Source organism: Fundulus heteroclitus, chromosome 6 (genome assembly GCF_011125445.2).
Source record: "Fundulus heteroclitus isolate FHET01 chromosome 6, MU-UCD_Fhet_4.1, whole genome shotgun sequence".
Classification (NCBI taxonomy): domain Eukaryota; kingdom Metazoa; phylum Chordata; class Actinopteri; order Cyprinodontiformes; family Fundulidae; genus Fundulus; species Fundulus heteroclitus.
Window position 1 is genome coordinate 18,380,535 of NC_046366.1, and position 15,856 is coordinate 18,396,390.

General features: G+C 37.9%; 1 protein-coding gene across 4 annotated transcripts in view; it reads right to left on the reverse strand.

Annotated features, from left to right (window-relative positions):
- LOC105935238 (adenylate cyclase type 1) overlaps positions 1-15,856 on the reverse strand; it is a 57,216-nt gene that overhangs the window by 3,348 nt on the left and 38,012 nt on the right. The window contains exons 5-17 of one of the 4 annotated variants that reach the window (XM_036138229.1): positions 13,127-13,254; positions 11,334-11,492; positions 10,298-10,439; positions 9,146-9,301; positions 6,527-6,724; positions 5,716-5,813; positions 5,522-5,606; positions 3,855-3,944; positions 3,387-3,649; positions 1,079-1,205; positions 518-634; positions 232-378; positions 42-140 (exon numbers count right to left, since the gene is read on the reverse strand). In XM_036138229.1, the coding sequence (XP_035994122.1) occupies positions 42-140; positions 232-378; positions 518-634; positions 1,079-1,205; positions 3,387-3,649; positions 3,855-3,944; positions 5,522-5,606; positions 5,716-5,813; positions 6,527-6,724; positions 9,146-9,301; positions 10,298-10,439; positions 11,334-11,492; positions 13,127-13,254 (1,809 nt within the window). Of the gene's footprint in view, positions 1-41; positions 141-231; positions 379-472; positions 635-1,025; positions 1,206-3,386; positions 3,650-3,854; positions 3,945-5,521; positions 5,607-5,715; positions 5,814-6,526; positions 6,725-9,145; positions 9,302-10,297; positions 10,440-11,333; positions 11,493-13,126; positions 13,255-15,856 lie in introns of those variants that run through there. The other 3 variants (XM_036138228.1, XR_004931227.1, XM_036138230.1) reach the window with 3 other exon arrangements.

Genomic DNA, 15,856 nt, shown 5'->3' on the forward strand with positions numbered 1-15,856 from the left:
TATAAAAAAAAAAAAAAAAAAAACGTAAGATAAAGAGCTACCTTGGTGCCAACGGTGGGGACGAGCCCCACCGCTGCCATGTATGTACTGCCAATAGTTTTGATTTTCTCAATGTCTTTGTAGCACTCCTTGTCCATGAGCTGCAAGACAAAGAATGAAACCATAAATATCCGAAAGCAAACTACAACCAAGCGACAAAGATTTGAGTAAAACACAAGATGAGAAATAGACCTCATCAAAGTCAGCAATGATTTCATTCAGCAGCCTCAGGCACTCCACTCCCATATTGTTGCCATCCAGTTCAATGTAGAAATCATTGAAGTTCGGAATGGAGGCAAACAGGACACCGACTTGGGCGTAGGACTGATAGTACAGATCCTGATGAAAAACACAGAACACCGTAAAAGAAAAAAAAAAGTTGGCCCCTTTGCATCTTCATAGATTGTTTTTGGTTTCCTCCCTTTTCATCTACCTGTTGGTCAGTCTGCCTGCATGCTTGTTTATTAGCATGGCTCACCATGTTTCTGGGGTTTGACATTAAGAAGTGCTGAGCCACGTGGGCAGGCAGTAGGTTGAAGAGGATTCTCCTGTTGTCCAACTTCACCTTCTCCATCCCATCTCGTTCCTCCTCTGCCTGGCAGCAGACACCAAAGGAAACAGTGAATGGCATGCCAGAGTCTGTTTCACATTTTCACCACATGGGGTCAGTAAAAACCCTTCTCAGATCAGGCCCAAAATCGCACGGCAGCTAGTTAAACAAAAAGGTCAAAAACAATTTTAAGTTTTACATTTAATACTTATACTTTAATGACGCAGTATGCGGTACAAATGGCTCCAAGTATAAATGAATCCAAGTGAAATATGGCCAATCCAGTCTTCTTACTCTTGTTTTTGCCAAAGAACCAACTGGTAGCAGCCAACAGCATTACACCCCCCACACATCACCCAACACAATAAATCTGAAAAGGCAGAAATCCTGCACTTATATTTAGACTTTCAATACAATTTTAAGATTTATGCCTCACAACATCCACAGCCTTTCACACTCGCTCAGACACGTCAGTAGACTCTTCCAGACCTGCACAGCCCAAAGGAAGTCCAAGCGCAGCTTGAGGTCAAGTTGCCTGGAGTGGAGGGCCAGGGCACTGACAAAGAGCAAAAGAGACAGGATGGGCTCGTAGCCCCGGATGTGGAAGGACCGCCCACTGTGGAAGAGACCAACACAGAAGTCAGCAATAGACCAGACCACAAAGAAAACAACACATGAGGGTTGACTGGACCCACCACAGCGCTAAGAGAGAGAGATCATACGTCAAGATTAATTTGGTTTACATCTAAAAATTACTCATATTTGTCAACCAGATATTTTGGTTAATAGACGATGCATATCAACAATAAGGATTGCCCTAAAAAAAATGCTCATCCCAGATATGAAGCAGAATTTTCTGAGGCAGGTTTCTGATGTGAGCTCCAATCATACCGTCCAAGCCCCTCCACTCTGCGCTAACGTGCTCCCATCATCCAACCCACATTGTCCTTTCAGGCTTCTGATTTGGAACTAATAAGCATGTGTGCTGCTTCAAAGGGTGGAAAATGAAAGAGCGTGTGGGCTGAAGACAAGCAACAACTCCTCTACACACATACATCACAGCACACGGACTGTAAATGCTCGTCCAACTCTTGTTTATCTGTTCACTTCCTGAATAGAACAAACAAAACTAACAAAAAAAGAAGATACCACTTAGCATTTAAAGCGACGTGATGATGGAATGACCCACACAACTCCAGGCACATCATTTCTGAATTGAGCTCCACAGGCATTGTTGGAATGATGTTTATGAGGGAAAATGTAAAAAAAAATTCTACAAGTTGATTTCCAAATCTGAAAAACGTTTTCTCATCAAATGTATGCTATCCATTTTGGCTGCAAGACTGCAAAGCTGTACGTTAACAATTAAAACTCTGCTCTCAGTCCTTTGGCCTAATTTAATAGATAAATGATGTTTCTATCTTTTACTATTTATTAAAAATTACATTTTAGAAAGATTGTTAATGAAATTCAAGTCTAAGAGCAACAGCCTAAATCAGATCCAGAGTCTTTAGAGCTTGGCTCTAAGTTAAGTAATAGTAAACGGGCCAAAATTTTTGGAGTGGTCATAGATCATTAACTTTGTTCAAAACCAAACATAGAATACATCGAACTAAAATGATTCAAATCAATTGTTGTGCTGTATAATGCATATACTGTATTATCTTAGCTATCATACTGTGCACTGAACTATGGGGAAATACATTTGAAACTAACCTTGACCCAATAATCAAAATTCAGAAAAGAGCTATAAGAATAATATATTGGATATCAAGAACCAACTAATGAATTATTTGTAGAATACTTCACTTTCCAGATTTTTGGATATTTTATACTGGGAGTGCTTTTTTCGAGTAGTGAATAAGTACATAAACGTATTTGTATTCAGAATTTTTCTTAAGAAAAAGGACAATATAACTTAAGAGGATAGCTCATTTTTGAAACATGTACAGTAAGAACTAATATCAATTATAAATAAACGACGCGTTTCAGTTTTGGGTGTGGAACAACCTTAATGATTAATTGAAACTGTGTACCTCTCTGTCATGGTTCAAAAAAAATGTTAAAATGCAAAATGATAAATGCTTATGTTGCTAGCTGACTAAATGTAACATATTTAAGGATTGTAAGTTAGTTTTATAATTGTGATATTTCTTTTTCTTTCTAATGATGAGGTTCTTGTTTATTCTGAGTTGTTATGGAATGTGCATCAACAAGCCGGGTGCTTCAGCCTGTTTCTTTTTGGGATACTGATTGTAAAAATATTTCTGTTTACTGTCTATACCTTGGAGATTTACAGTCATACTCACTAAATTCAAATATGGGGTACAATGAGGCTCATGTGCCAGATTAAAAGTACCTTTTAAAAATAACAACCTTTACGCAAGTACTAAACATACTTTTCAATAAGACCACATTTCTGTATTAAAAATTGTATCTTTATCAGTTTGGTGTGATATTCTAAACTTAAATGGTGTGTTTTCATTATGTGTAAGCAAAAAAAATTAATTAAATCATTACTATTATCAGAAATAAGGGCTTTTATAATCAGCCTGTGAGTAATTATTCTATATAATGTTTGCCTTAGTTAACCGAGTTACTAAAACAAATTGACTTTTTGATAATATTATAATATATTGAATACAACTGCATATGCATGTATCTGAAATCAAGAGTAAGTCTGAATTCTTTGTTTTTGAGACTTAAATGGGGCTTGGGTGCAAGTCTAGAACTCAGATCACTTTTTCTATTTTAGATGTTGGTGTCTGTTGGGTGGATGGCACCCTGCGAACCTCACCCTGCAGTCTTGCGAAAGCCGCTGAGCTCCAGCACAGTGATGTACAGAACCCCCAAAAGGAGCATCAGCGCCATCTTTGGCAACCAGGAGACGCGCAGGAAAAGCGCCAAGGTGAGGGTGCCCACTACGCAAGAGAGAAAGGCGTAGCGGGCCCCGTCACAGGGCAGCTCCACCATGGTGTGGTTGGTTCCACTGTCCACATCGATGATGACGATGGAGCTGTTAGTATTGGCACTTCTCCACATCCAGGGCATACAGCCCACCTGTGAAAGGCAAATATGATTATACAAGTGAGTGAATATCTACAAGATATACCGCATTCACTGTCAACACAGTCTGCACTTTACGGGAGGAAATATCTAGTGGACTGCAACTTAGAGCTTAGAATGCAAGCTGTTTAACAATTCAACACAGAAGAATAAAGCAGATATCAAATGTTGCATTTTGAATGTTGTATTTGAGACTTACAACACAGGCTTGGGCCACAGCATAGATTAAAAGCACTATAAGAATACAGAGAGCGGTTCGAATCTGAATGGTCAGGCACCCTGGAAAACACTAAATGACACAAAGAAGAGGAAGAGGTTCAGTCATCACCAGAGACATTTAGACTGTCATAAATGTTCATGAAGATAAATACTGATAAAATGGCAGAACATATTCTAAAACAGTTAGAAAGTGCAAAAACTTGGCTAAATATGAACATTATAAAAGAAGGGGGGGGGCATTAAACTTCATACAGTGTTTTTTGTTACAGTATTCATTCCACTTGATTTTCTTTTTTTTTTTTTTTTTTTTTTTTTTTTACATTTATCATGTTTGATCCACACACTTTAAAATATGATATTGTTTTTTTTTTATGTGATAGACCAACACAAATGGTATTGTTTATTCAAAACCTTTTAATGAGCAAAAATCTGAAAAGTGTGGCATTCTGCTCCCTATTCTGCTCCCTATATTCAATATTTTGCCACTTTTTGCAGAATTTATAGCAGTAGGGGTTTTGGGGTTTGACTCTACTTGCCTTGCACATCTAGAGGCTGACCCTTCTCTATTGCCCCCCCCCCCCCCCCCCCCTCCATAAATTTTTTTCAGACTCAGCCAGATTGGGTGTAGAGCTTCTTTGAAGATCAAGTTTCTTTAACGTTTGAAATTAGATTTAAGTCTGGTCTTTGACAGGGCCATTCTAACAAATTAATATGTTTAATCTGAACTACACCATTGTCGCTAAAATATTAAGATTTTGCTCATGTTTTGAGTGTATTCGAAATGCTTAGTTTTATGCTTGTCTCACCAGAATACCTTCTTTCGCATGCTTGCTGCGTTCACTACATGGATTGTGGGAACCTATGAATGGTGATTTCTTTTAACAGTGGTTTCCTTCTTGCCACTTTTCCTTAAAGGCCAAATTTGTAATGTGCACAGTCAGCAGTTCTCCTGTCTGTATATTCCCCCAGCAGAGGTGTGGATCTCTGCAGCTCCCCCACATCTACCATGGTCCTCCTGGCTGACTTTCTGATCAATATTCAGCTTATCAGCTTAGGTTGATGGTCGTATCTTAGTAGGTTTGCCGTTGTGCCATACACCTTCCATTTTTGGATGTTCAAAGCTTTGGATTGGTGTTCTAACCTATCGCTGCATCTCCAAAAACATCTCCAAAACATTAGGCCTGATCTGTCTGGAGAGGTTCTTGATCCTCATGATGCTTTTTGTTCACCAATGTTCTCTACCAGATCTCCGTGGCCTTCATAAACCCAAAATATTTTCACTAAGCTTAAATCAAAACAGAAGTTGGTTGCAATTTACTAGTTAACTGACTTAAGGCAATTTGTTGCTCGAATTAAAGGCTGCTGAAAACTTAAGCGTATGCCCAACTTTCAATTTAGAAAAGCACACATCCTTTTCCTTACATTTGTATACTGCACATAACTTTGTGTTGGTCTATAACACAGAATCATAATGAAATTAACTGAGGTATGAATGCTTTTGCAAGGCAGCCTAAATAAATTTAGAGGCTTTAACTTGCCAGCTTTATAAACTCATGCTAAAATAGGAAAATTGTTGTATTAGTAAGAAGTGAGCAAAAAGTAATTTATTCTGGTGAGGATAAAGACTAAAACAGGATCTGTGTTTACCTGAACTCTAGTGATATGCAGGTACATAATACAAGCTACAAGGAAACAGATGCAGAAGACGAGGAGGACAAGTACAACCGTGCCCCTGAATTTGACAAAAGAAAAAAAACACAGATAAACAAGAGAAGTTAATGACACATAAACGAGTTCAGTGAAATCTCATAGGAAGAGGGAATGTGATCTAGTGTACATACTGTGGTATGATGAGAAGGTAAATGATTCCAAACAAGGCCGCTAGGATCAGAGAGACAACAACCGCGCTGGTGAAGTACTCATCAGGAACCTGGTGGTACTAAAGTGAAAGACCGGACAGGATTGAAGGCCAAAGTCTTACAGATCGAAAGAAAAACATTTGTTGTGATGTTAAAAAGAACCTAGCTTAGGATCGTAGATTTAGACTTAGACCAACTTTATTGTCACTTTGTATGTACAGAGTGCATACAAAATTAAATTATGTTGCCTACAGCTTACGACAATGTAATGAGATTGCAATTGAATTAAAATAACATTACAATATAAAGTGTAGCAGTGATAGGAATGTACAATGCAGAAGAAAAAACGTTTTTTCAAAAAGTGTGCAGAAGAATGTTCCACCATGTTTATAGTGCAAAAAAGGCATTAATTTGAAAAGTCCAATGTTGGCAGTGCAAAATAATTATGGTGCAAAAACACAGTAATCGTTCAGTTGTGTACTTTGAAATTAATTATAAATGTTTAGAAACGTTGGCAGTGCAAAACAATGATGTGAAATGGCCATAAAGTTCAGTTCTGTGCATGTGTGATTCAGAATCCAGTTTAGAGTTCAACAGTCTGATGGCAGCGGGGAAAAAGCTGCCGCAGAACCTGGTGGACCTGCAGCGGTCCACCAAATTACTGTGAAAGTATTTTCACTTTTTGATTTTAATTTAATTGAAGTTTTTATGTTTTAAAGGTAAAAATGTCTTTAGTACACTCCAGAACACTCCAGAAAAAATCTCAGTCTATGTAGTATCTTGAATGTCTCACCCTCTGTTCGCGCTCAGAGCACTTATACATGAGTGTGAGGAAGTTGAGGTCTGCTGTGTCGGACTCTGTCTGGCGGGCTTCGATCAGCCGGCCAATGTAGCGGTTGACCCTGGTTCTGGGGCTGCTCTGGATCAGGTTAGCCTGGTTAGCATTGGAGCGGTTCCTCAGCTTTTGTGGAGCTGTTCGCATGGCCCTCCGCTGGTGTGAAGCAAAAAATAAAAAAATAAAAATCCTTTATACATAACTGCACTGACAAATGCACTGCTGGACTCTTTATTCCACCCAGTACTCTAATATTATCATATTAAGAACAACGTTGTGTAAGAGTCGACAGCAAACAAGAGCAGCTGATTATACTTTCAAATTAGAACACGGTCTTCATATTTAAGCGTATCGTTAAATGCACCCTGTTGTGTCTAAGTGTCTTCTGGCTGCAGAACTCACTTAGACGTTTGCTCCGAATCACTTTGCATTGGACCAAAGCCAAAGAAGGAACAGGGCAATGTGCTCGTTCTTTAACTACAGGTTGGGGAGCATGTAAATGAGCATGCTTTCTGAGCAGTGTGACCTGTACACGTCATCACAATAAGGCTGGGGTTGGATAGAACTGGGTGAGGAAATGTTGTGAGTTCATGACATGGATACTTACAAAATTGTTCTTGTCCTTTGGTCTTACATTTAAGTGTTCATCCTTAATTATCGTGCTTAGTTATTTACTGTAGTTCCCTGCTTTCACTTCGTTTTCCTGCATAAGCTCCTTTTTTTTCTTTAAATTTTTTTTTCAGTCATTAAAAATATATATTTCTTTATACATTTTCTCTTCCCTTATCCCATTACATTTCTGTCATTACTTTTTCCATCACACTTGGCTTAGGTCATATTCACAATGGCCTGCAGGTGTGAGCATCTCATAAAATGCTAATTTTAAGTTCTATGAATTTTAGACAGTTAATTTGTTTGTATATATATATATATATATATATATATATATATATATATATATATATATATATAGAGAGAGAGAGAGAGAGAGAGAGAGAGAGAGAGAGAGAGAGAGAGAGAGAGAGAGAGAGAGAGAGGAACAACAGCTGTATAACAACATATCACAACAGGACATCAGCAAGATAACACTTGATTTGTGCATATCATTTAACAATTTATCACATTATTAGTTGTACGAACAGTTTAACGTCTACAGATGGTGAAGATGTTCAGATTGGACCATTTGCTTTTTTATTTTTTTTTTATTTTTTTTTAGTCCAGAGTCCATTCTCAATAATATATCCACCTTATTGCCTTTCTGTGCTGCCTTGAGACTGATTATGTTAGCACCTTCCAGTATGATGGTGGCAGCTGCAGTAAAGAGGTTTGTTTCAGTATGTGCATTGTGCTGTGTGTCTGAAATAGCTGCTCGGCAGTTTAGATAAATTTCCCCATGTCCATGGGTGTGTGATTATCGCACACCCATGGACATGTCCTTTTTGAAGCTTAGACTTGTCTAAACATGCCTTCTTGTTGAAGTGCCTTTGGGCTGCATCTTTATTTCGATGATGGCTAATCTTTGATGGATAATTCCTCAGATCAGAGGATTACTTATCTTTAGTTAACAAATAATCGATACAAATGTGACTGAAGAATATATATATATATATATATATATATATATATATATATATATATATATATATATATATATATATATATATAAAAAACACCCAAAGTCTTGCTAGTGTGCTTGTTTTACTTGGAAACTAAATCCCAGGGAAGATAAAAATCCTTATCCCCACTTCTGCGTGGGCTAGGCAGGCTACCAAAAAAGAAACATTTCCTTCTGAAAAGGATTAAAAACAACGCTGAGAGCAGATCAGGTATGATTATAGACATTGTTGACAAAACAGGTAAATATGCTGATGTTCATAATCAAAGTCCATTTCTGCAGATCAGCCTAATGTTTGAAAGAGGAAGGGGCTGGTATGAGGACATGATCCTGTTTTAGCCTTAAAAATTAACGATCTAACAAGTTTTTACCCATATTTTATTCTGTATAGCGCTTGTTCCTATGTAAAATGACCAGACCAGAGGTGGGCAACAGAATAAATGCGATATGCCACATGATCTGAGAACGAGCTAGATGACAAGTTAAATAGCAAATTCTTTTTGAATCCATCACAACAGAATTCCCTGCTATATCTTATATCATTGTTGACATTGTATTGTATTTCTTTTAGCAATTTGCGGTGTGCAACAACAGCGGACAGAAAGGAAATACTAAACGTAGGCAGGATTTTATTGTGAGGATTGCTGAACCAGAACAATGTATAAGTTTTAGTGAAATAAATCCTGTACAATAGCAGAACAAGTTGGAGACTGGAATTGGCTCCAGCCCAGGCTCGTCTCTCTGTCTTTACAATGATGTTGGTAACAGATCAAAATGACAGCCTGTATATTTAACTGTAAGCGTTGATATATCGAGGGCACTGAAATTAAGCTTCAACGGGTGATGAAAGAACACCAGGAATGAAACTAAATAGTACAACATTTGCTTATGTGGGGAATTCTACATAACAAATCATAGCACAAACAAGCACAGAAAAAGTCAACTGGAGCCAGTGTGTTTACCTTATCGCCATCCTCGCAGTTCATGACGTTGGAGAAAGGAATCTCAGCCTTGAACATCTTCCTGCAGTGCATGAGCTGCACCAGTAAGTAGCAAACGGTTTTGAACTTCATCTTTTTGGCAGGCTTTATATCCGAAAGAATCAATCCTGGGAATATCTGTCGCCGGAATGAAAAACAAGGACTGAGTCACAAAACCTTGCCCGTAACATCTTGACTATATACGTGCGAATCTATAACTTTAAAGCTCGTGCACAACCACTGAGAGCTTAGACACAAACGCAATCGCTATCACAGAGTTCGGGAATCCAACTACAAAGTGGTTCAACCAAGGCAGGTTAATCTCACAGGCCCTCCGTATAATTTTAGAGTTGCTGATTGCGCACTTGTTTTAGAAAATGTGAAAAAAAGATTAAGTGCACATCAAATGGTTTGTGGAAGCGCCGGTGTCCTTTACAGCACAATCTGCATGATCTGTCTGAGATCCGTCCCTGCAGGAGCAGCAGCCCGTCGAACACCACAGCCAGAGCATATCTTTGCCTGAGCCGTTACTTTGATGAAGCTGAACTATCAGCTACATTAATAGGATTAGTGAAGTCTCTTATATTGCAAAGAGAAGAAAAAAAAATACTGGGATGTGAAGCTGTGTACCTACATGCAAGCCTCATCTTTCATGAAATAATATTTGGTGCCAGAAATAAAGAAGGAAGTTGCCTGATGAATGAAAGGCGAAAGGAGAGGAGAGGTGAACAGAGAATTGAAATTCCTTCGCCTGCTGCTTGTGGCACATCTACTGGAATTATGCATGTTTCTCTTTAAGTTTGTCCAACTGTGCAAATTTGAGATGATGGATGCCGCTGGCTGTGTTTCTTTTTCTTTATCATTTAGCGCAACGCATTACTTGAAGTGAAACTAACAAATGCACTGAGCAAATCGTAGTTCAAGTTGAAGGGCAGTGAGTTTGTACATCTTGGCACAAAAATAAGGATGGCTATTTAAACTTTGCATGTTCTTACATTATTAATGTGCCCTAACATAGCGCAGAAGCAGATCTAACCTATATGTGAAACCAAAAACAAAGCCTCACTAATATAGTCACACAGATACAAAACACACATTATGTAATTTTAAGTATTCATTCCATACAGGAAATACCTTCCGTCGGTGAGATGGCACAATAAAGAAAGTTTCTATTTCATGCTTTTGGAGAAAGGCGTTCCTTTCATGGCCATTTCCAGGCTCCACCTCATAGTCTCCATTTAGGCACTCGAGTGTTGATCTGGTGATGTGAACTTTCCTGCAATGCAAACAAGGCAAGCTTACCTAAAGTGTAGCCAGCCTCAAAACATGAAACCTAACAGCAGAGAGAAATCCTCAAAATAAGCTCTTAAATTAAGCTTCTGCTGGCTTTTTATTTACATGACAAGAAGAAAAAGTTGCTTATAAAAATAACATTTTCTATCATGCTTTAGATTGAGGCAACAACTTTTGTCACCTTCTGCCTAAAATAGCGAGTACTGCTTTATTGCTTTCCTTCTGACAAACTCAGTTTGCTTGGATGGGTTCATAGGCCAATAATAGACTGCAGCAAGGCTGCTCAACCTCCATTTGAGGCACGACAAGCTGACCATTTGTTGGTTTTATTTAATGTAGTCATTAAATAAAGTAGGAAAATAGGGCATTTTTGAGATTTAATCAGCTCTAGAGCAATTTTTATTATTATTTTGCAGGACAAAAGCACCTTTTTTGGATGCAAAAATTACCATGAAAAAAATGTTTTTTATTTAACACGTTACAGAAAAGAGATGAACATGTATTTTATTTAAACGGCCAGTTGCAGCACCAACCTGCATGATCAATTATTGTGAAGGGTTAGTATTAATGTATGTCAAGGTTTTAAAAGGTTTAAAGGAGCATAGCGCAAATTCCAGAATTTTTGCAGAAATTTGCCACCACTGAAAAATATCAGAACAACTAACATCCAACACAGTAAAGACGTCTTCCGTGACATAATAATATGTTTATATGTTCATTAGCTGGTAAACATATTTAACCTGTATCTGTTGTGCTACATATTTGCTGTTTTCTGCAGCAAAGTAGAATAAAAACTCATCCTTGCCATTTTTTACAACTAACTAAGCTTATACATATAAATATATATACAAATATTTATATCTCTAACTGTACTGACCCTGGTAGTCCTCCAGCTTCCATCACATTGGCCAACGTCACGTCGTTTGACCAGACGTCATACTGCCATTTCCTGAGGCCCAGCACGCCGCACAGCACTCGACCAGTGTGCAGACCCACACGCATGTTAAGATTGACTTCTGTTGCCTCTGCAACTGACCTGCGGGACCATGCATGGGACAATGTGAGTGACGTCAGGGAAAAGTATGTTTAGTACCATTTTCAATACCTATTTGCTTATCTTCATACTTGATGCATAAAGAAAAAGCCAACAAAGAGGTGTACACAGTAAATGTACAAGAAAATGCCATTTTAATGATGCGTTACCACACTGTCTCAACGCTTTTGTTTTTCTGCAAGCCTCCACTTTTGCAACAACAGAAGAGCTGCACCTTCTGCCCCCAATTTTAAACCTGCTAACACGGAAATAAAAATCTACAAATTTACCTTTAATGACTTTTTTCTTTCCAAATAAAACTAAAAGATGCCTTAAAGGTTCAGGAATTGAATGGCAGGATGTTTGTAGCAGCTGGTTACAAGTTTGTCTTGTTATTGTGACAAGATGACAAAGATTTTGAAAAAAACAAACAAAAAAAAACGTCATTAAGGAATAACTTAAAACATCAACAGCTTCAATCATCATTTTCCTGGAAATCTTTAATCCATGCAAGACAACTTGAAAACGGGTGTATGCATCACAACTGATATCTCTTGCGATGCAAAGTAAATGTGTGCCAGTGATGATCTCTTTGCTAAGTAGGCTATGTGTAACAGTGGATTTGTTTTGTCTCCCAAAGCATGTTGTACATTCTTGCATAAAATGCATGCACAGATACACATGAAAATTTTCTAACTCACTTTCCAGGTTGCATACGTTAAACAATTTTGTGGTGTCTCTAGCAGGTGCTGTTTTATTTAATAGTCATTCTGTCTACAGATCATCCAAAAGTTGTTTTATTTGTTTAATAACTCTTTAAGATTATTTCATCATGACAGCACAGTTTGTTTTAAAAGGCAGCTCTGTGCAGCACAGTAAAGATCAAAGCATGTATTTTTGATTGTTTTGTACAAAACATGTTATGACCACATGCGTCATCCACACCATCATATAAAAAGAGAGAACAAAATCTTAACATGCAAAAGCACAACCTAAAAATGACCAGTCTTTTATGAAAATACACAGTGTCTAGCATTTGCTTTCAAAGTGAAAACAGATTGCTACCAAGCAATGCCGATGAAATGAAATGTGTAAATAACATAGATAAATCTGTTTTCACTGCGAATTTAAAGAGTTTTTTCCAATAAATCTTTGTGTGAAAAAAGACGGATTTTATTGACCATGATTAATTTATGGAAGCAAACAGGGTAAAACATCCCGTGAGATGAATACTTATGATAGGCACTGAATTACCAACACTCAAGGAGGCTAAACAAGTAACAGTTAGAAATATTGTTTCCTCTCAGACACATTCAAATAATATAAAAAAAAACTCCCTATGTTGAGCTCTTTTCTATGTCAGTGTTGGAGGAAAACTAGGTTTTTAAGCGTTTTTATCACATTGCAAAAACAACTGATTTAAATGTGTCTCAACATCTATCCGTCTTTCGGGCCCTAATTGGGCCCCAACTATAAAGCAATGAAAAAAGTAACACTGCTTATTTCCCTTCTCCAGGAAAGCCTTTCATCTTGAATGATAACGATTCAGAGTTCAACTATGAAACAGCTTGAATGGCTCTTCCCATTCTTAGTGCGTAAACAGATGAAATCAGACACTACCCAAGAGAAAAACTCACGTTATGGTGTCGATCATGTCCAAACCCATTTCGACACAGCAGTGAGCGTGGTCGGTCTTGGGTTGAGTCAGTCCTGACACGCAGTAGTAACAATCCCCCAGGATCTTAATCCTGCGACAATGGTTCTCCTGTTAATCAAAAACAAAGAATGAACAGAGAAGTTGTCAACCCAATTTGAAAAAAATCACAGATTATTTTTAACCATTTATTTTCTGCCTAGTTTTTATTATTTACGTTGGTTTTTTTGTTTGTTTGTTTTTTAGTTCACCAACAGGGTTCAAGACTGCCAAATTCCTTTAATAAAAGTGCTTATTTTACTCTGGATGCCAAATGTTTGGCATTGTTACAAAGAACATAACTTCCTTTTTCTATCCCTTAAGTCATGTTAGATGGGATGTATTCCCGATTGGCATTTAAGCAAGTTCTTGGAAGGTTTGTTGAGAATAGAAGCATCAGGTCAACATCCTGAGCACTCCTCGTCCTGCAATCACTGTTTGCTTGAATCTTTACAGATGACTAACATGACTACTTTACCAACACTGTATTTCAATGTTGTGGAAAAATTAGCTTGAATGCTGAAAAACAACTTACTTTTCAGCAAAACGTGATTGTTGCCAATTTCCATTAACTGGGTACTGACAAGCAACTTGGTCACCAGTTTGTAGTTTGCTAGAGTTTCACTATTAGTTCAGCATAACTAGACTTTTATTGAGTATTTCTATTTTAAGTAGGGCTCCCACACAGATTCTCACTCTGAAAAACATTAGATCCCCCTCTTTTGCCTCATGTCATGACAGTAATGATAAGGATATTTTTCACTCATTTCAAGAATTTTTTTAACTTTCTTTTAGTTCCCTTTTTGCAGTGTTGCGTGCACATGTCAATATTCTTTTAGGCAAGGCAAGGGAAGGCAAGGCAAATTTATTTATATAGCACAATTCAGTACAAAGACAATGCAAAGTGCTTTACATGATTAAAATATAGCAAAATAAAACACAATAAAAGCAAGTAGGGATAAAATGTAGATAGAAAAAAGAACAAAAAAGTGGTGATTCAGTTAACTAGAACAGTTGAAGGCAATCCTAAACAAATGTGTTTTTAATCTTGATTTAAAGGAACTCAGGCTTTCCGCACTTTTACAGTTTTCTGGAAGTTTTTTCCAGATAAGTGGAGCATAGGAACTAAATGCTGCTTCTCCTTGTTTAGTTCTGGTTCTAGGTATGCAGAGTTGGCTGGAGCCAGAAGACCTTAGTGGTCTGGATGGTTGATACACTGATAACAAGTCTGTGATGTATTTAGGTGCTAAGCCATTCAGGGATTTATAGACTAACAGAAGTATTTTAAAGTCTATTCTCTGAGATACAGGGAGCCAGTGTAAGGACTTTAGAACTGGGGTGATGTGCTCTACTTTCTTAGTCTTAGTGAGGACGTGGGCAGCAGCGTTCTGGATCAGCTGCAGCTGTCTGATCCACTTTTTAGGCAGACCTGTGAAAACACCGTTGCAGTAATCAATTCGACTAAATATAAACGCATGGGTTAGTTTTTCCAGATCCTGCTGAGACATTAGTCCTTTAATCCTAGAAATGTTCTTCAGGTGATAGAAAGCCGACCTTATAATTGTCTTTAGATGCTTTTGGATGTTCAGGTCTGAGTCCATCACTACACCCAGATTTCGGGCCTGATCATTGGTTTCTAGCTGAAGCGACTGAAGCTGTGTGCTAACTTTTGATCTCTCCTCTATTGGTCCAATGATTATTACTTCAGTTTTGTTTTTATTCAACTGAAGAAAATTTTGGCACATCCACGTATTGATTTCTTCTAGGCATTTACTCAGTGCCTGTTACCACACAGTACCTAAGAAAAGTAATTATACATCCTGAAATTTACCATCTCATATTGCAACCACAAAAAAGAACATTTTATGACAGACCAATGCAAAACAGTGCATAACTGTGAAGCAGCGGGAGCATGATATAGGATTTTCAAAACTCCAGTGCATCCATGCGCCTTCAGAAGTCACCTAATTAGTATATTTACTTATCCTGTGTGCAGCTTGTTCTCAGTACGAATACAGCTGCTTTGTGAGGGTTTGTCAGAGCATCACGAAGACCAAGAAACACACAAACAGATCAGGAATAAAGGGTTAAAGTTTAGAGCAGAATCCACTAATAAAACAATGTCCCAAGCTTGGAAAACCTCACAGAGAAGTGTTTGATCCATCATCAAAAATGGAAGAGTGTGGCACAACTCCAAACCTACAAAGAGGTGACCGTCCACCGAAATGCTTAGGCAAGGAGCGCGTTGAAAAGAGAAGAAGCCAAGAGGCCCATGGCTGCTGTAGAGGAGCTGCATCATGATGTACTGGAGGACTATTGAACGATATTGAAAACAATTGGTACTCTAAAGCCCACTGTGCAACAATGTAACATAAATAACATGTATAATAATAATGCAATTAGAGCAGTTGAATGAGGTGGCTAGTGTGCTGCCTTCGATTTGAGTGAATGGATGAGAGAGAGAGAGAGAGAGAGAGAGAGAGAGAGAGAGAGAGAGAGAGAGAGAGAGAGAGAGAGAGAGAGAGAGAGAGAAAATCAACAGTAACTGAATACCAAGGTTTTATTGTAGTTTTTTGTTGGAAATGAAAGATGAGCAGAGAAGTGAGAGCCCAAAGTTCATCTGTTCCAAAGCTCCATTACTTTTTATGGAGACTGTTGAATACATTGGCAAAAA